This window comes from Nyctibius grandis, chromosome 3 (assembly GCF_013368605.1).
Source record: "Nyctibius grandis isolate bNycGra1 chromosome 3, bNycGra1.pri, whole genome shotgun sequence".
NCBI lineage: Eukaryota > Metazoa > Chordata > Aves > Nyctibiiformes > Nyctibiidae > Nyctibius > Nyctibius grandis.
In genome coordinates, this window is record NC_090660.1 from 3,852,609 (window position 1) to 3,873,964 (window position 21,356).

The following is a 21,356-nucleotide window of genomic DNA, read 5'->3' on the forward strand; positions in this document are numbered from 1 at the left end:
AATGTCCATACCAACATTCTGCTTCACTGAACCACACTGATAACCAGAAAAGGGATAATATTGAGCCCATCTTTAAGAATGGCGATAACAAGTGTTAGGACGTTGGTGAAACTGAGGACTGGACCAACAGAAACCTTATTTAAGATAAACATGAAATAAAAAAAATCTGTACCTAGGTCGGACCAAGACCTTACCCCACCAGTAAGAACTTTTTGAACAAGCACCCCCAATATATGTATATTTATTTCATTACGAATTGTATACATGTACTACTGAAGTTAATATTTTCTTCCCACACTCCAAAGGATCGTCCTGTGCATCATCTGGGGTGCACACACCCCACTCTGGAGACCACTGGTGTAACACACTGACAGAAAAAAAGGACATGCAGTTAAGGGACAAAAAGGGGGGGTTTTGGTTTTGGTTTTCTGTATTTTTTTTTTAATGGATGGATTAGTGACAGTTTCTCTGTTGGCCTGGAATCTGCTGGGTTTTATGCACACCCATAACTCTTCTCAATTGCCTATGTTCTTTCAGAAGGAGAACACGTCACGAGCCAAAATCATGTACCGTCACGGAGGCACCTGCAGTTCCCCCACTTTTCAAAAACCCACCAATAGCAATCATACAACGTGTTTTTTTTTCATGTTTGTGAAGGAAAAGACAAAGTTACTACTGTTTGGAGAGTCTGCTAATGCCTGTTTGAGTGGATCAACTCTCTTTGCAAGTAACCAAATCAGTCAGGCTGAACCTGAAGAAGCTATGAAGATGGTGGCCCTGGCATCCACATACTAACATCTCTGCACTAGAAAGGTCAGCTTGAGTTGCTTCATCAAACAGTACTGAGAAGGATCTCTGTGGAATATGTATTACATAGAATCACAGAATCAACCAGGTTGGAAGAGACCTCTGGGATCATCGAGTCCAACCGTTGCCCTCACACCACCATGTCAACTAGACCGTGGCACTAAGTGCCATGGCCAGTCTTTTCTTAAACACATCCAGAGATGGTGACTCCACCACCTCCCTGGGCAGCCCATTCCAATGGCTAATGACCCTTTCTGAAAAGAAATTCTTCCTAATGTGCAACCTGAACCTCCCGTGGCGAAGCTTGAGGCTGTGTCCTCTTGTCCTATCGCTAGTTGCCCGGGAGAAGAGGCCGACTCCCACTTCACTACAACCTCCCTTCAGGTAGTTGTAGACTGCAATAAGGTCACCTCTCAGCCTCCTCTTCTCCAGGCTGAACACCCCCAGCTCCCTCAGTCGTTCCTCATAGGTCAGACCCTCCAGACCCTTCACCAGCTTGGTTGCCCTCCTCTGGACTCGCTCCAACACCTCAACATCTTTCTTGCTTGGCTCTTACAGAAAACACCACAATGTGGTGGCCAACAACCTAGGAAATAAAACAGCAAATCTGGAGAGGTGGTAAAGTACTTCTCAGAGACATTTATCTGGTGGAAGAAATAACACATTCAACAGTTAGAACCGAAACTGCTAGTAATTAAAGGTAAGCTACATCGCAGTACTGAAGGCTTCTCATGTCATGCGATTATTTATGGTGTGCATTTAGAAAGTAATCACTGTGTTTTGGGAACATTTCAAGTGTACTTAGAATAAAGAAATCCACTCTTGCCTCATGCCTAAAGAGGGCTGTAAATCATTCATGTTGCCCCTTGAGGAAATATCCTTGGCAGAGTGGCCCTCCCCAGCAAGTACTCCCCAAGCACTGGGTGAGCAAGGCTGGCGCTTCGCCACCTCCATGGGAGATTCTGGCCTGCTGGCAAGATGCATGACAAGAGTGGGTGCACACTAGGACATTCCTGTATTCCAGCAACTTCTAGCTCCCATAACGGCCTCCTGCCAGTAACAAACAAATGCAGCCTCTGAAGCTGTGCCAGGGGTCAGCTTATCTCCAGGCAATCCTAGGGTCAGGGAATTAACTGCACTTACCCACTGCCCCTGTCTGCACAGGGATAAGTATCAAAAGGATGATCTACCAGGCCCCATTTGCCCCCACTCACAGTTCCTGCCCTGAAGATCTTCTTTTCTACTGAGGAAATAGCTATTCCATTAACAGACCCTTACACCGTTTTACAGACGCTTGGTATTATACATTCATTCAAAAATACCAAAATACAAATAACTCATATTTGCTGAATAGAATTTAAAATAGAGCATCTTCAAAGCAGTAAAATTCTTATCACGCTTTTCTGAAGGACTTTATTCTTCTAATTTGTTTTATTTTCCCAAATAGTACCACAAAAACAACAAAAAAAGACACTTCCCCAGGGACTAAAGAAATCAGTTGCACATGTCTTATGTATTTTAAAAGATCTTGCAGATGCTCTGCTATTGACTTTAAGCATAGCTTTGCTGTGTTAGGAATGCAAATCAACTGCAGAGGCATCTCCTCAAGCCATCCGGGTCACATGCAAATATAAAATGTGACGTTTATTAAAACACTCTTCAGGAGAGAGCCACTGTCAGTCCATAGCGCGTAAACAAAAACAAATCCAACAAAACAATTAGAATATAATCATTAACACACCCGCACTAAGCTTTCACAGCAAATTAGTTAGGTGGCTTTTAGAGACAGCCAATTCCATTCTTAGAGTGGTTTATCTCCTAATGGAATTTCAGATATTCACACTGCTGAATATGACAATTTTCATCAAATTGTAAAATTAAATTGCAGTAGTTTTAGAGGGGAAAAAACCCACTAGGAATCAGTGTACAAATTGGTACCTTCAAAATGAATAGTAATACTTTTTCAGGCAGAATGCCCTGAAAGACCAAGCACCTTTCAAGAAAAGACAGAGTAAAATGTCTGCCATGTGCTCCAAAGTTCATTAGCTATTAAAATTGCTTGAGATGTGGGAGACGCAGGTCTGGGTTGTCTGTGCTGAACTGAAAAATGCAACTCACGTCTACTGACAGATCCACTGCAAAGCCAAAGTAAAGGGGGCAAGGCTGGGGGTAGAGGGGGCAAACTGGAGCAAATACTGAGTGAATGAAGAAGGGACTGAGCTTGGGGCTGACGTTCTGGCATTCCTGCAAAGCAAGCACCAAGACTCATCAATGAAATTTTCAATTTCATGGTATAATCCTGTTTACTCCTCCTAAGGCAAAAAAGAGGGAAAGAGGGAGTTTGAACTCCCCTTTTCCTGTCTCAGCCCAGTTCCCCAGTGCCAGCAGGCACCAGAGAGGTCCAAGTATGCAGCTTTTGATGTCTGAAGAGTACTCACCTAGCAGGAGGAATGGAAGCAATCAAACTGATGTTCAGACCTCCTACCACAAGTCTCGCTTTGGTCCAGTTCACAGAATCACAGAATCAACCAGGTTGGAAGAGACCTCAGGGATCATCGAGTCCAACCGTTGCCCTGACACCACCATGTCAACTAGACCATGGCACTAAGTGCCATGTCCAGTCTTTTCTTAAACACCTCCAGAGATGGTGACTCCACCACCTCCCTGGGCAGCCCCTTCCAATGTCTAATGACCCTTTCTGAAAAGAAATTCTTCCTAATGCCCAACCTGAACCTCCCCTGGTGAAGCTTGAGGCTGTGTCCTCTTGTCCTATTGCTAGTTGCCCGGGAGAAGAGGTCGACTCCCACTTCACTACAACCTCCCTTCACGTAGTTGTAGACTGCAATAAGGTCACCTCTGAGCCTCCTCTTCTCCAGGCTAAACAACCCCAGCTCCCTCAGCCGTTCCTCGGAGGTCAGACCCTCCAGACCCTTCACCAGCTTGGTCTTCTACTGTCAGAAAAATTCTGACTACATGTGACCCTCTTCAACCTGTTCACATTTCTGGAGTCACCTGCCTGTAACAAATGGCTTAACCCAGCTCACTGCAGCCTGAATACCAAAAGCAAGGGCTGCTTTTCAGTTTTGAAGGAGTATACCTAAACCATTTTTATTTTAGAACCGGAACTGATTTTTCAGAAGATGCTTTTAATAATCTGGAATTGAAACAGTTAAACCCAACTCAGTTCAGTTTATCTTTGGTGTTGTTCACTATCATGTAACAGGACTGAGAAGTGAAGCTATTAGTTGTTTTCTTGGTCTGTCTCTTAAGAATCGTGGTAATCCTGCTCCGGCAGGGGGATTGGACTAGATGATCTTTCGAGGTCCCTTCCAATCCCTGACATTCTGTGATTCTGTGATTCTGTAACTCTCCTTTTAGGGCTGCAGTCCTTACACAAGCATCTGCTGCTACTGACTGAAAGGAAAAATTGTTTGCATTGAGGCTGTAAGAATTAGGCTCCTTAAACTCTTCTGGTGCATCCTGCACATCACACCATAAAACAGTCAGCTGCTCTAGGGCTGTATCATATTTTGATGGAAAATTCAGATCTGGAGTAAGAAAGCAAGAATATTTTACATGTACTGCCTGAATCAGGATTACTCTGACAGTGCTTGTGGCACAATAAACTGTTTTTCTCATTAAGCAAGAAAACAGGAAAACTATGTGATCTTCCTCGTTCGGGAAAGACTTATGTTTACAAAGTCAGTTCATTTTTCATGCTTTTGAAAGGAAATTTAATGCTGCTATAACATTACTGTGAACTCCTCGGGGGAGGAAAAAGCATCAGCTTAGACAAAAGTTCTTGCACGTAGTCAGCGATTATGGATGTTCCAGGCAGTTCCTACTTCTAGAACAACCCACCACCACACTGAAGCCGCCTTCCTCAGCAGAAATGCAGCTTCACAAAGCTCATGAACCCTGCCTCCGTTAACCATCACAGAAAAAAAGCTCACACTGACACAGAAAAAAAAGCTCACGCTGACACAACTCGTCTGCAAAGCTTTTCAATCGCTCTGCGGACTCCAAATGTTGCTCCATAACCACACAAGCCATAATTCTTCCCCTTCCTTCTTCAGAGTTTGCAACCACCACAGAAGCACTCCGCATGCTCCGTGAACCCCCCGACCCGAGCAGGGACCCCGACGAGCTCTGACAGGGCCCTGCCGAAGCGGTTTCGCTCCGTTTAACCCCCGCCTCCCCCCACCGCTCACAGCGCGGACAACCGCGCACACACCGAGCGCGATCGCGTTTCACCACCGCTGCGCGCTGCTGGGAACGCGGCCAGGGAAACACGAGCCGCACAAAACGAGTTTTGAGACTGAGGAAAAGGGACAAAAAAGGAGGTAGAGCAGGAAAGCAAGCACCTACCTACGGAAGCCACCATGACAGAAGCGCTCTCATGGCGCACGGGCTGCGCGGAACCTTCGTTCCCTCCGGCCGCGCCGCCGGCGCTCAGGGATGCGCAGCAGCCGGGCGAGCCGCTCCGCCACGCCGAGGCCTGGGACAAGCCATGTCCCACCTCTGGCAGCTCTAACACCATCCACCGTCCCCCGCGCGTTACAACCTCCCAGCAAAGAGCATTCCGGTGTCTCCCGCTCTCAATACAGGCGCTCAGCTGACGACAGCCACAGTTCACTCCGCCCAGGCGGAAAATAATCCCCCGATTGTTGCGGGGCCAGACTGCCCAGTCAGTGCATCCCTGCTCTGCTGACTCCACCTCATCCGAACTGACTCCCCCCCCGCCCCCGCCCGGCTCTCGCCGGGGCTCCCGCACGCACAGCGCCGCTCCCAGCGCATCCTCCGCGGGGACGAAAAGCTCCCTGCCCTTCCCAGCACACAAGTTGGTGGTAGTTTGTTTTTTTTTTAAGCAGATGCCCAGTCCCCCCCCCCCCTTCATTTGACCTCTTGTTTCTTTCAGAGACGCAGGACACAAAACTGAGAACCGACAGCAAAATGCTTTTTAACGTGGACCAAAGACCAGCTGCTCTGTAAAGCCAAACTGGCTCCGCGCTCCCCGATAAATTTAGCATCCAGCTCTCTGAATAAAGTTTGACTCACTTCCCAAGATCTCTTTCACAAAACACCACGTGCAGCCCTGCTGTGTTGCATTCAACGTTGCCCTATCATTGTTCAGAGCAGGTTTTATTTACAGGTCAGGAAGATGAGTGGAAACACTGGAGCGCTGTGATGGGCAGCACATTTCCTCCTCAGATTGTTCTTCAGTGTCCCAGGGCACTGGATTTTCTGAAGGATGACTGTAGGGAATTACTTGATATAGACAGAAACAAATACGACCTTTTAAAGCTTTCCTGTAATGAATTACTCAATTGCTTTCCAATTTCTAATGGCAACATATTTTGAACGTGTGTATTAAACCCTTTTGATAGCTTTGAAATATACAAATTGGCTTGATTATAGAGATGAGTACTGGTAAACTAATTAGAATTTTGCTTTCTTCCACAGACCAAAAGGTAATGTAAATCAAACTATTCCTTTATAAGAATATTCACTCCTACCACTGATTTTCTTCAGTGGAGCAGCTCCTCCTATTAAATTATTTCGTAAAGGTTGCACCCAGGAGACCCAAATAGCAAGGATTAGTTGTGATACACATCATACTACCAGGTAAAAAATGAGGGACACAGGGGCAGTAGAGGTTATTAATGCAGCAGTCCAGAACTGCCATCAGTTACTTTGATTAATTTATTATAACACCACACTTTCTCTTTGTCTTGGATGCTTCCTGGCAGAGACAAATGCAGTCAAACACAGTCTTCCAACTCCTATAAACACTAATTATTAGAAAAATTTGCTCTCCATAGAAAGCATTCCTGGCTCTGCATAAAAAGCACTGTAATCACAGGAAACCCTTGGATGTCTCATTTCCTTCCTGATTTTCAAGTCATGGAAGCTTTGCTGGTTCGGCTATTTACACTTCCTGAATTAGACAAGAACAGGGATAGTAACAGTTAAACAAGAAGACAACAGAAGTCTGAGATACCACATTAAGGCTGGGTTAAATTAGAAAGTGTTCATTGCCAAAGTGATGTATGAATGTAACGTAAGTAGAAACCAGGTAATTAAAATAATTTAAAAACTTGAGTTTTGTCAACATTTTATCAAATCCACCCTTTGTTAAGGTCTTTTTTTGCATGAAGCTTTCTAACAGAATCAGACTTGGTTATACTTAGGTGGCTGTTCATCAAGAAAACCTCTGACATGAACACTTTTAATGACAAACAAAAGGCACTTGACAGGAAAACTCACCTTTTGTTTGTCCTTCTGTCACAAGTTCAAAGTTTCAACCCACTGAGATGAGTTCCACAGAAGAAAAAAAAATATCTGAAACTCTAAAGCCAGGAGATATAAAGGGCCAGACTGAAATTTTATTGCATAGAAGTAAGAGTTAGGAAGAGGAGGGGAGTGTTGGATATCTCAGGTGAGGAACTGGTTGGGTTTAGCTGAGCCCAGTTTGTGACATAATGCCATGCCAAAAGGAGAAGGTCTGTTATTTGGCAAGGAGAATTGGTTTCACGGCTGTGCCAGGCACAGCACAGAGACAAGGATCAGGTCCTCCATCCTCTGCCAGGTGGTAGTATTTACCTACATAGCCACGCTTGTGTACAGTTCTCCTAGGTAAAGTACACAAGGTTTCCAGTTTCATCACAGCCATCACAGAATCACAAAATCAACCAGGTTGGAAGAGACCTCTGGGATCATCGAGTCCAACTGTTGCCCTGACACCACCCTGTCAACTAGACCATGGCACTAAGTGCCATGTCCAGTCTTTTCTGAAACACATCCAGAGATGGTGACTCCACCACCTCCCTGGGCAGCCCCTTCCAATGGCTAATGACCCTTTCTGAAAAGAAATTCTTCCTAATGTCCAACCTGAACCTCCCCTGGCGAAGCTTGAGGCTGTGTCCTCTTGTCCTATCGCTAATTGCCCGGGAGAAGAGGCCGACTCCCACTTCACTACAACCTCCCTTTCAGGTGGTTGTAGACTGCAATAAGGTCACCTCTGAGCCTCCTCTTCTCCAGGCTAAACCACAGTGCAAGATCTATCCAAAGTAGTTTAAAATGCAGGGCTTGAATTGTAACGTACCTTTCTCCAACAGGAAGCCCTGTATGAGGGTGGCTATGCTGTGGCCCTCAGATGCAAATTCAGCAGACTCCGTGATTTGTGAAGGAATGGCATATTTTTCCTTGCTACTCCCACGATTGACAGAAACGTGGGAGTCAATCTCAAGTGATAGTGCATTTCAGATTTTGTCTACTAGGTCTCTGAATATGAATGGCTTTGTGAAATAACATGCCTAACCCACGCATAGAGAAACACAAACTAATTTAGCTTTCTCCTCTTCTGCAAGAGGGAATAAACATGAAGATAATTAACACAGAGGAGAACAGCATCTTAAAAAACAGAGCAATCTGGCCTTCAGACTGTAAACACTTAAGTGGGACTGAATGCGTTATTTCCTCTGTGTCCTCACTCAAAATTCGCAGGTCTGTAAATCTGAAATTGCAGAACGTCTTTGACTTGTGTATCACGGAATCACAGAATCAACCAGGTTGGAAGAGACCTCTAGGATCATCGAGTCCAACCATTGCCCTGACACCACCATGTCAACTAGATCATGGCACTAAGTGCCATGTCCAGTCTTTTCTTAAACACATCCAGAGATGGTGACTCCACCACCTCCCTGGGCAGCCCATTACAATGTCTAATAACCCTTTCTGAAAAGAAATTCTTCCTAATGTCCAACCTGAACCTCCCCTGGCGAAGCTTGAGGCTATATCCTCTTGTCCTATCGCTAGTTACCTGGGAGAAGAGGCCGACTCCCACTTCACTACAACCTCCCTTCAGGTAATTGTAGACTGCAATAAGGTCACCTCGGAGCCTCCTCTTCTCCAGGCTAAACAACCCCAGCTCCCTCAGCCGTTCCTCGGAGGTCAGACCCTCCAGACCCTTCACCAGCTTGGTCGCCCTCCTCTGGACTCGCTCCAACACCTCAACATCTTTCTTGAAGTGCGGGGCCCACAACTGGACACAGGATTCAAGGTGCGGCCTCACCAGTGCCGAGTACAGAGGGACGATCCCTCCCCTAGACCGGCTGGCTACACTATTCCTAATAGAGGCCAGGATGCCATTGGCCTTCTTGGCCACCTGGGCACACTGCTGGCTCATGTTTAGCCGGCTGTCGATCAGCACCCCCAGGTCTCTTTCCGCCGGGCCGCTGGCTTGTATGAATGCATTTTTTTCTGTATAATAATTTGATCATGTAAACAACTTTTTTTTTAGCATTTACTTCAGAATTACACTGTTTGTTTTATTGCCTGAATTTTAGAGATGATGAGCTCTTATAGATACCAGTGAAGATAATGGAAAACTGTGTTCAGCACCTTTGAAATGCTATCATCTTTTCAGCTAATAGATGCATATTCCAAGTACAGTCAGTTATCTTGGATGGCACACATAAAAAACCCTTAAATAAATCAATAAACACCAGATAATGCTACTGCTTTCTCTCAAGAGAAAATGCCTTTGGACTAGAGCTCTAGGAAGGATGCAAGCTGCACATTGCACAATTAAACTTTCAGATGTATTGCTGCTGAATGGAATTCAAAACACCAGGGCACAAACCTGGATTTGCTCATGGGAAACATGAGCTTTGGAAGAATCATGTCCCTTTGGTCACCTAAGGCTAGGGAATAAACACTGCACAGGGAAGGTTTTATGGTGCTATAGAAAACTGACAATTCCAGACCAAAGGAATATTTTTACGTGAGTTTCACACTTACAGACTTCAAGTAGTCTAATAATCCTATTCAGAGGACCTCCTCCATATCAGGCCACAGATCTGAATTCAAGTTTTCCTCCTGTGAGAAGCCTGCTCTACCATTATTCTAACTTGTATTAAATAATAATGTGTATGAACTAAGTCAAAAAGAGAAATTTGGCTCAAAAGCATCACGTTTTCAGACTTGCATAGGAAAGCCTGGTTCAAGTCCTGGTTCAAATCATGCAGAAGGATGAAACAACCTTAGACCTCTGCCGTGACGTATGAATAATCTAATTGGCTATTAGATTTGCATGGAAGAAGCTCCTTCTAAATGCGATTTAGAAAATGTCTAAGATTTAGGTTGAGCTGGTGGAAAATTGAGAAGACAATCACAGTTGTAAATGCCACTGGCTTTAATAGCATGACTGCACAGAGCTGTCAAGGCCTGAGTGATCACATATAACGTCACTGCATTGAAGTCACTATATTTACTTTCCTGGCTGCAATGCTCACGCCTGCTGAACTCACAGCCCTCAGCACTGGGTTGGGGGAGCAGGTGGAGGGTTCCTCAGACTGTAAAGCGCCAGAGCTGTGACCGTCAGGGCTAACGCTCCCTTGCTTTGGTATTCTCTTCTGGTGACCCACGGGCTTTTTCTGACCTGCCTTTTCCTCTCAGAGTAACTCAACCTGAAGTTTCCAAAATGCATCAATTTCCTGAGTGACGTCTGAAAACAGTTCTTTGACATGCAGGTATTTACGAGTCTCTTCATGCATCTACTTGGTAAGCTGACTGGTCCTTAGCAATGATCTAAATAGACTGGTTGTACAGTATGCTCCCTGACAGCTTCAATTTGGTTCTTCTGTTACAACATTTTCCACCATTCAGATGGATGCGAATTAAATGAAACGGTTCATCTATTCAGCACGTGAGATGGGACACAATTACCTTTGCTGTGAATTTGGATTACGTGACTGAAATAGCTGATAACAAGCATTGCTTCTTTCTCTACAGGCCAGACAAGATACAAAATTTCCATGTTTGTATTTGAAAGGTATGTTAAGAACTGTATTATAATCAGTGGCACAAAGGGAAGGAGGTCTGTGACAATAAAGACTTGAAAATATATCAAGTCATCTCCAAACCTTGTGCAATAAAAGTTAATATAAAGGTTACTTTTACTGAGTTGAATGTGTCAATAAAAGTAATCCAGGGAGGAAAAAATGTGACACAGATCACAGCACATTATATTGACTTTAGTGTTTACAACATCCAAGAAGTGGCATCTGAATGTTATGACTGTGCTTTGTAAAGAGCATTCCACATGGTCTTTCTAGAAGACCTGATTAAGTTCATGTTGATAGAATCTGAACAGGAGAACCATGTCCTTTCCTACTTGCTTCCGAAGCCTATTGAGGAATAAATGGTATATTTTGTCATAACTAAGAAACATTAGCTGTTTCATTATAAAAATATTGTGGAGATAAGCACTGTATTTAGCCACGAGATAAACATGTCCAGGTCAATTGCAGGACAATGAAAGACATAACACAGACCTTGTAGTAAACATCATCAATTTCTTGTCTCTACTTGTATTTTTGTATTGTTTGTTAATAGCCTCAATGTTTAAAACAAACAAACTGCCAAACAGCCAGCCACAAAACTAACAAAAGAAAACAAACCAACCCAAAAAAACCCAAACCCAAAACCAGAACAACGGCAAAAACCAAAATGCACCTTTGTTTCCAGGAGGAGAGAGCTTAAGATAAGCACCCACTGAAGTGGATGCACTGATGTTCTAAGCAAATAAACCCAGATGTCTGGAAAAGTTCCATACCTATCTCTTGCTTTGGACATGTACACCTTATATAAACAGCTAAGGGGAGGAAAGCAGGTATAAATAAATATTATATGCAACCTTTTCATATTGTGGAGAAAGTTTTTGCACATCATAAACTGGGAATTTTCCCCTCTCACGAATTAGTATCACTTTTATTCCCCATGCTACCAGTCCTCCTGAAAAACAGAAAGCATTTTCAGTTCAGAACCTGGACTTTTTTTATCGAACAATTAAGCAGTCCATTTTATTTCCCTTTCAACTCGGTGACTGGAAGAAATTAAAATCCTGGAATAACAGTATGAAATTACAACAGTATAAACTTCTAATCAGTAACAGAATCATGCAGCAAGGAGGATATCTGTTAGGTTGTGGTTTTGCCTTCAGAGAGATTTATGAAACACTCGTCACTCAGTGATGTAACAGAGTAAACCTATGTTAGTCAACGGGGGGAATTTAGGATTACAATGTCTCTGTCAGATAAAAACAGAGTCTGTATGAGAAAAAAAATGGAAATACACCAGTGTCTGGTCTTGAAGAGTTCCATGACTGCATGAGAAAAGATGATCTTTTGACAATTTTTAGGAAAAATGCAGCTCATATGGATAACACAAGCTTTGAGTACAGTACCTAGGCTAAGCTCCATAGCAAGTACGAAAAGGCAAGGCCTTACACATAGTTGAAGGCTCTCAGATTGCTCATACCAGCAGCAGTGCTATCATTCCACCATATGAACTGCTTGAAGTACACAAGTGTACTTAAGCTGTTCAGAAAAGATGGAAAACCAGGACATCACGTCTTCTCTTTGTCAGTATGTGGAAAAAGGATTACAGACAATCTCCCCTTGTTCCACAGATCCCTGCCTTCTGCTGCAAGACAGGGCCTGTTTGTGAACGCAGATTTTCCGCAAAGCTCTGTCTCTGCTTTGGCCAGGGCTGAGGAACGGGCAGCTCCTCATGTCCAGCCTGAGGGGTGGAGTGCCAGAGTTCAGTCCCCTAGCAAAGAGCTTGCTACAGTTTTATTTGTTACTTCTATATACAAAGGGACTTCAACTAGCTGTATGCTGAGACAAGAAAGCCTTTATAAGCTTCAAAATGGCCTACAAATAGTGCTTCTGTTCCTGCACCAATGTGTGGGACCCGTGGGATATACAATGGCTACTACTCAGAGAGCTGTATCTGGGTTCTATCTGGAGCCTGCTTCTTTGTGGGGTATTTATAAAACCAGCCAATTTACAGACTGCTTGAGTTTGTCTTAAGAAACAAGGTGTCTTTCAACAGATAATTCAAAATGAACTCTGTGGGTGCTGTATTACTTACAAGCTATGTACAGTGAGGAAAAGGGCAATGAAATGGCAGCAAGTGATGACTGGAGCAGCAGTGCTGACACAAAAGGACTGCGTGGCTGAAGGAAGACTGAGGGAGGTTAAACTTGCTCCTGTCTGAGAAAGAACAAGGCTCTGGAAAGGTATCCTGCTCCTTCTAGCTGGCACAGCCAGGGCATCTTAAAGAAACGTATGGGAGAAAGAAGAGGTAGGGCATAGACAATGAAGGGGACACGGACACGTAACACCACTGGACTGACTTTCCCTAACAAAGTAGTTTCACCTGGAAAAAAAATTAAGATTTCTAGGGATAATTGGTAGCCAGATGTGACAGCATCCTCACTAACTGGGAATGCAGACAAGCAGCAAACCTGAGATGCAGAACAAAACAACTTCGAATTCAAGGGTGATCCGAACTGAGACAAAAGGGGCAATATCTTAATGGCAGAAATTAAGACTCCAGAGTCCATGGCTCCAAAGGCCTCAGTCTGTTGAAAATCTCTGGAAAAGTCAGCATGTTTCCCAACTTCTACCAAACTAAAAACCATGACAGCATTTAAAAGAAGAGCAAGGCTGCAAAGGAAAGTACTAGACATTGGGGCTGTCAGAATTCTTGCAGACTTTTAGAGTCACCTTTGTCACCTATGCATTAGAGCAGTCTCAACCAGCGAAACAGCTACTTCTGTTCCCTTCAAATTTTTGGCCTCATTCAACACACAAACCACAACACTCTTGCTCTGAGAATTACCTGTTTTGGTCTAAGCTAGAGTAATTATTGTCAGTGTCCCATTAACTGAGTATCTAAATCCAGCATTTGAGAGATGACAGCATTTGAGAGATGACAGCATTTGGAATTAAGCAGGAGAACTACCAAAAAAATAGAGAAATACACGGAAAGCCACTAAATTTTCCAGGGCAAGTCCTAACTCCTAGCAACAGCAATGGAAACCATTTAACAACAAAGTGTTCAGTAGATTAACTCAACATAAGCAACTTGTAATTGATTTGCTGAAGCTGCCCTCAGGAGGATATCTACCACTAATTGTTTAAGAGTTGAGAGAGTAAAGGGCAAAGCCACAGCAACTGAACCACAAAGAGATGTCTTGAACTGGGTAGAAGATTGCTTTATTAGAATCATAGAATCATTTTGGTTGGAAAGGACATTTAAGATCATCGAGTCCAACCATTAACCTAACACTACCAAGTCAACCACTAAACCACGTCCCTAAGCACCACATCTACACATCTTTGAAATACCTCCAGGGATGATGACTCCACCACTTCCCTGGGCAGCCTGTTCCAATGCTTGACAACCCTTTCCATGAAGAAATATTTCCTAATATCCAATCTAAACATCCCCTGGCACAACTTGAGGCCATTTCCTCTCATCCTATCGCTTGTTACCTGGGAGAAGAGATGGACACCTACTTCACTACAACCTCCTTTCAGGTAATTGTAAAGAGTGATAAAGTCTCCCCTCAGCCTCCTTTTCTCCAGACTAAACAACCCCAGTTCCCTCAGCTGTTCCTCATAGGACTTGTGCTCTAGACCCTTCACCACCTTCATTGCCCTTCTTTCAACTCACTCCAGCACCTCAATGTCTGTCGTGTAGTGAGGGGCCCAGAACTGAACACAGTATTCGAGGTGCAGCCTCACCAGTGGCGAGTATAAAGAGATGATCACTTCCCATGCCCTGCTGGCCACACTATTCCTGATACAAGCCAGAAAGCTCTTGGCCTTCTTGGCCACCTGGGCACGCTGGTGGCTCATATTCAGACGGCCATCGATCAACACCCCCACGTCCTTTTCCGCCAGGCAGCTTTCCAGTCATTCTTCCCCAAGCCTGTAGCGGTACATGGGGTTGTTGTGCCCCAAGTGCAGGACCCGACACGTGGCCTTATTGAACCTCACACAGTTGGCCTCAGCCCATCAATCCAACCTGTCGAGATCCCTCTGCAGAACCTTCTTGCCCTCAAGCAGATCAACACTCCTGCCCAATTTGGTGTCATCTGCGAGCTTACTGAGGGTGCACTCGATCCCCTTGTGCAGATCATTGCTAAAGATATTAAGGAGAACTGGCCCCAGTACTGAGCCCTGGGGAACACCACTTGTGACTGGCCGCCAGCTGGATTTAACTCCATTCACGACAACTCTCTGGGCCCGGCCATCCAGCCAGTTTTTTACGCAGTGAAGCATATGCCCGTCCAAGCCATGAGCAGCCAGTTTCTCCCAGAGAATGCTGTGGGAAACAGTGTCAAAGGCTTTAATAAAATCCAGGTAGACAACATCCACAGCCTTCCCCTCATCCACTAATCGAGTCGTCTTGACATAGAAGGAGATCAGGTTAGTCAAGCAGAACCTGCCTTTCATAAACCCTCAATGACTGGGTCTGATTGCCTGGTTTTCCTGGGTGTGCCACGTGATGGCACTCAAGATGATCTGCTCCATAACCTCTGGCACCGAGGTCAGAGTGACAGCCTTGTGGTTCCCCAGATGCTCCTTCAGGCCCTTCTTGTAGATGGGCATCACATTCACTAACTTCCAGTCACCTGGGACCTCCACGGTTAGCCAGGACAGCTGATAAATGATGGAAAGTGGCTTGGTGAGCACTTCTGCCAGCTCCCTCAGCATCCTTGGGTGGATCCCATCCGGCCCCATAGACTTGTGTGTGTCTAAGTGGCATAGCAGGTCTCTAAACATTTCCCCTTGGATTATGGGCACTTCACTCTGCTCCCCGTCCCTGTTCTCCAGCTCACGAGGCTGGGTACCCGGAGAACAACTCGTCTTACTACTAAAGACTGAGGCAAAGAAGGCATTAAGCACCTCAGCCTTTTCCTCATCCTTTGTCTCTATGTTTCCTCCCGCATCCAGTAAAGGATGGAGATTCTCCTTGGTCCTCCTCTTGTTGCTGATGTATTTGCAGAAACCTTTTTTTATCGCCTTTTATGGCATTGGCCAGATGAAGTTCTAGTTGGGCTTTGGCCCTTCTAATTTTTTCCCTGCATAGCCTCACGACATCCTTCTAGTCCTCCTGAGTGGCCTGCCCCTTCTTCCAAAGGCTGTAAACTCTCCTTTTTTTTCCCCTGAGTTCCAGCCAAAGCTCCCTGTTCAGCCAGACCAGTCTTCTTCCCCACTGGTTCATCTTCTGGCACATGGGGACAGCCTGCTCCTGTGCCTTTAACATTTCTTTCTTGAGGAGTGCCCAGCCTTCCTGGACTCCTTTACCCTTCAGGACTGCCTCCCAAGGGACTCTGTCAACCAGGCTCCTAAACAGGCCAAAATCTGCCCTCTGTAAGTCCAAGGTAGCAGTTCTGCTGACCCCCTTCCTTTCTTCTCCGAGAATCTAAAAGTCTATCATTTAGTGATTGCTATGCCCAAGACAGCCTCCAACCATCACATCACCCACAAGTCCTTCCTTGTTCACAAACAACAGGTCCAGCAGGGCACCTTCCCTAGTTGGCTCACTCACCAGCTGTGTCAGAAAGTTATCTCCCACACGTTCCAGAAACGTCTGAGACCGTTTCCTCTCTGCTGTATTGTATGTCCAGCAGACATCTGGTAAGTTAAAGTCACCCACAAGAACAAGGGCTACTGATCATGAGACTTTTCCCAGCTGCTTATAGAAAATTTCATCTGTTTTTTCATCCTGGTTGGGTGGTCTATAGCAGGCTCCCAGCACGATATCTGCCTTGTTGGGGCAGACATCCCCTAATCCTTACCCATAAACACTCAACCGTGTCGTCACCATGCACTTCAGTTGGGCTATTGATCCCGCCACCTTTGTGGAGGGAGGAGCCCCAATTCCTCCATGACCATTCTGGGGAACCTCCATGGTTTCTAAACCATCACTAACCCTTGCATCCCTGTTGCCGCATGGCTCTCCATTCCCCGCCAACACTAAGCTGGCAGACCGAAGGACCTCACTAGCACACCGTCCCTCAAACGCTGGTGTGCTGCCTCCAGGCTTGTCTCTAGCAAGCCTGGTTTTATCCCTTTTCCCCTTCAACACTAGTTTAAAGCTCTTTCCATGAGCCCTGCGAACTCCTGTGCATGGATCCTTTTCCCGCTTTGAGACAGGTATACCCCATCTGCAGCCAGTAGGCCTGGTGTCGTGTAGATGATCGAAGAACCCAAAATCATGCCGGCAACACCAGTCTCGGAGCCAGGTATTGATCCCCTGGCTCTTCCTGTTTCTTCCTTCATCACACCCTGAAACCGGAGGGACAGAGGAGAACAGTGCTTGCACCCCTGACCCTTTAACCAGTCGGCCCAAGGCCCTGAAGTCTCTCTTAACTGCCCTCTGACTTCTCGTAGCTATTTCCTCGCTGCCAACATGAAATATCAGTAACTGATAATAATCTGAGGGCCCTACCAGGGTGGGGAAGCTTCCTCTTCATGTCTTTAACCCAGGCCCCAGGGAGGCAGCAGACTTCCCTGTGAAGCAGGTCCGGTCTGCATATCGGACCTTCTGTTCCCTTCAGGATGGAGTCTCCCAAGACAATGACCCATCTTTTTTTCTTTATGGATGCTGTTTCGACGCAGAGCTTAGGTCGACTTAACCTTGGCAGCACCTCCAAGCTAGTCACAGAATCACAGAATGTTAGGGATTGGAAGGGACCTTGAAAGATCATCTAGTCCAATCCCCCTGCTGGAGCAGGATTACCTAGATGAAATCACACAGGAACGCGTCCAGGCGGGTTTCGAATGTCTCCAGAGAAGGAGACTCCACACCCTCTCTGGGCAGCCTGTGCCACTGTTCGGTTACCCTCACCGTAAAGAAGTTTTTCCTCATATTTATGTGGAATCTCCTGTGTTCCAGCTTGCACCCGTTGCCCCTTGTCCTGTCAAGGGATGTCACTGAGAAGAGCCTGGCTCCATCCTCGTGACACTTGCCCTTTACATATTTATAAACATTAATGAGGTCACCCCTCAGTCTCCTCTTCTCCAAGCTAAAGAGACCCAGCTCCCTCAGCCTCTCCTCATAAGGGAGATGTTCCACCCCCTTAATCATCTTCGTGGCTCTGCGCTGGACTCTCTCTAGCAGTTCCCTGTCCTTCTTGAACTGAGGGGCCCAGAAACCCAGTCGAACCATCCTCCTCGTTACTGTCCTGGTCTCCTTGCGGAGCCTCATACCTATTATTCAGGGGCACCTGGGATGGTGGGGCAGTCATGGAGGTGACACACCTGCTGTGCCTGCTGCGGCGGGCAGGAACTTGCTGCCATTGCCCCTTATCCCTTAAGTCCCTCTGTTCAGCCATGCGGAGAGAGGACCAGAAATCCCCCTTGTCATGTGCCTGTTACTAAAGATAATTTTATTCTGTGTTGATGTTATTTGCTTTGGTAACTATTAAACAAGGCAAATTAAACAGGAAGGCTGTTTTTTTTTTTTTCTCCAAAGAAAACCACAACACTCTTAAGTATTATTGCATTAAAATCCACCATCAAATTTACTGGAAATTCTACTATCAAGATCCTGCCTGAGAAGACAGTCATAGCCTAAGCAATAAAACTACATATACACATGAATTATCATCTGAACATCTTCTAATGCATACAATTTAAATGAATGTCTGTGATTTTTCTTCAAGTTTTAAATAAATTATGTTGGCTTCCTTCTATGTCCAGCACTTTATGATGCAGTCATGTGAAATACTTTTTTTTTAAAAAACTTATTGTTTTAAAATAATTTCATACAGAAAAGGTGACAGCTAACAATAGCTTTGCTGCTATTTTTAGCAGCAAAGAGTTAAGGCCTCAAAAAAGAATCCTTTATTAATAAAATTCGTAGCTAGATCACATTGTATCTTTAACCATGTAATCATCTATTACCAACTACTTTTCCATGCTTGCGCATTTACAAACTGTCTTGTGGCAAAAAAACCTCCAGAACATTCATTCACAGAATCACAGAATCAACGAGGTTGGAAGAGACCTCTGGGATCATCCAGTCCAACCGTTGCCCTGACACACCATGTCAACTAGACCATGGCACTAAGTGCCATGGCCAGTCTTTTCTTAAACACATCCAGAGATGGTGACTCCACCACCTCCCTGGGCAGACCCTTCCAATGTCTAATGACCCTTGCTGAGAAGAAATTCTTCCTAATGTCCAACCTGAACCTCCCCTGGCAAAGCTTGAGGCTGTGTCCTCTTGTCCTATTGCTAGTTGCCTGGGAGAAGAGGCCGACTTCCACTTCACTACAACCTCCCTTCAGGCAGTTGTAGACTGCAATAAGGTCACCTCTAAGCCTCCTCTGCTCCAGGCTAAACAACACCAGCTCCCTCAGCCATTCCTCGTAGGTCAGACCCTCCAGACCCTTCACCAGCTTGGTCGCCCTCCTCTGGACTCGCTCCAACACCTCAACATCTTTCTTGAAGTGCAGGGCCCAGAACTTCCTTTGATTAAGGATCATCTTGACTTAAGCATAACCACTGCCAAGCTTTATTGTCTAGCTTCACTTGCCTGGCAAGATGGCAACACGGATATCACCCCTCTTTCCTCAGATGGAGACAAAAACCTACTAAAAATCACAAGGAACTCAAGTCTCCTGACAGTAGTATTTTGATATTACCAAATATCAGCAGAGAGATCGTTGAACATTAAAGCCACGCAAACACATACAGAGAACAAGAGCAGGACAGCCCCAAACACTGAAATACACCTCCTCTTACTGCCACGGCACAACTATCCAATTGCTCCACAGTGATCTTGGACACTGAACATGAACATGGGACTCCCTGTTGGCAATTAATGGCATTAAATCTTTCTTTTTGATATGATTAGAATAGTACTGCTAAATTCTACTTCTTCGACTCACACATATCTAAATTCACCAGGTATGTGTCCTATTTATCAAGGAATAACCACTGTTGTGTTAGTTGCCTTCATACACAGTTCAGTTTCAAATTATTTAAGAGGTAAGGGTCTCTTACCGGGACTTTTTCTGTACAGCTCAGATGGGCTGCTGACCTTTTGTATCTGATGATGGTACAGTGGAGGTGTTTTCACTAGGAGAGAAGGAAAAGTACAATTCCTTTTCAGTAACAGCTAAAATGTTAATAGTGCTATTGAAATAAATAGAGACAGACATTTCCTTACCATATGATGTCTCTGGTGACAGGGGAAAAGCTGGTGTGGATGGGACAGCTTCACTTCCATTTTTCGTTGGGGAGAAGATTCCCCCATCTATTTCATCTTCGTAACGTGATACAGGCATCTAGAAAGGGCACAAAAAAAGCAAAAAGACAGTGTGTAAATTCCCACTTAACCCTCAACACAGCGGGGCATGTTTCATCACATTACAGAAGGTTTCATATAATCTGATCCACTGTTCCATCAGAGATCTTGGAACACTGAAAACATGCAAACACACAGAAAGGACAAGAGCGGGACATCCTTAAACACTGAATTGCATTTCTGAGATAACTACAGTCATTTGTTGTTCTTATCGCCATGATGCAACTGCCCAATTGCTTCACATTAATTTTGGACACCGAACATGAACATGGGACTCTCTATTGGCCATTCACTTCAATGAATCTTTCTTGAAAAATTCTTCATTGTTTACCTCCTTGGTCTCCCCTACAGGAACTGGTGATCCTGGATTTACAGCCTGGTCAGTAGCAGGAGACTTCATCCATCCACACCTGGTATACGATGGCTGCCCAGGGACATCATTGTCATACTGCCCAACACTTAACTTTCTGATCCTTCCCCCTGTTGCACTGTCATCTTGCGGACCTGTTGCTGAAAACAAATAGGTAAACTGATTAATAAACTAATTTTTTTTTCAGTTAGAGCTGTTAAAACAAACTTCACTGTTGTGCCTTCAGTGATTCTGTTCAAGAATGCTCATGAAATAACTGGTTCCATAACTGCTTTACAAAATCACACAGGGAAGAAAAAAAAAAAGTCATCTGTAGTTAGCCTTGCTGACACAAGTTGGAACTTATTTACAGTACAACTGGTTCCAGAGGAGCAAAGCAGCATGTTTCTCATTTTTGGAAGAGGTTATTCCCAGTGCCACCGGTAGAGCCTGTCAGTAGGGGCCGCTATGGGCAGCCAAATGGGGACCCTCTCTTTCCATCCCTAACACACAGCAGCTCTCAGCAGCAAAACCACTGCTTTCCAGGACTGCATTTTCCCTGAAAAAACAGCTTATTTTTAGCTAACGCAGACCCTGGCCTTATAAACCCAGCTCACTGTACACCTTTTGTGACACACATGGCAATCACACTTAATCACAAAAATTAGGTATTAGATACACACAGGAGTGTTACAGCTTTTGGAGTCTGAGGAACAGAGCACAAGAGAAAACTGAGCGAGCGGAACAACGCAGGATATTCAAGGGCATAAAGCAGTATTTGTTTCCAAAGTCACTATTAAAGAGTGTCATTAGATACAGCCTTAGGATTAGCAGGACTATTATACTTAAGTCATCCATTCCATCAACAGGCGCTTTCAGAATATTCCTGCAGCAATTGCTTTTTCCACCCTTCTTTGGAAGAATAAGTCAACAATTAGGATCCCGCAGTAGTCCTTACTGTGTACTCACAGGACAGTACAACAATAACCGTATGCGTAGCAACTTTTCAGATACTCCTCTG

The 21,356-nt window shown here is 44.9% G+C and overlaps 1 protein-coding gene across 6 annotated transcripts in view; it reads right to left on the bottom strand.

Moving 5' to 3' along the window:
• Positions 1-21,356, bottom strand: part of TNS3 (tensin 3) — a 256,330-nt gene that overhangs the window by 37,162 nt on the left and 197,812 nt on the right. For 5 of the 6 annotated variants that reach the window (XM_068395995.1, XM_068395999.1, XM_068395994.1 and 2 more), the window contains 3 exons: positions 20,318-20,496; positions 19,849-19,966; positions 19,683-19,757 (listed from right to left, as the gene is read on the bottom strand). In XM_068395995.1, the coding sequence (XP_068252096.1) occupies positions 19,683-19,757; positions 19,849-19,966; positions 20,318-20,496 (372 nt within the window). The remainder of the gene's footprint in view (positions 1-19,682; positions 19,758-19,848; positions 19,967-20,317; positions 20,497-21,356) is intronic. The other variant, XM_068395996.1, reaches the window with a different exon arrangement.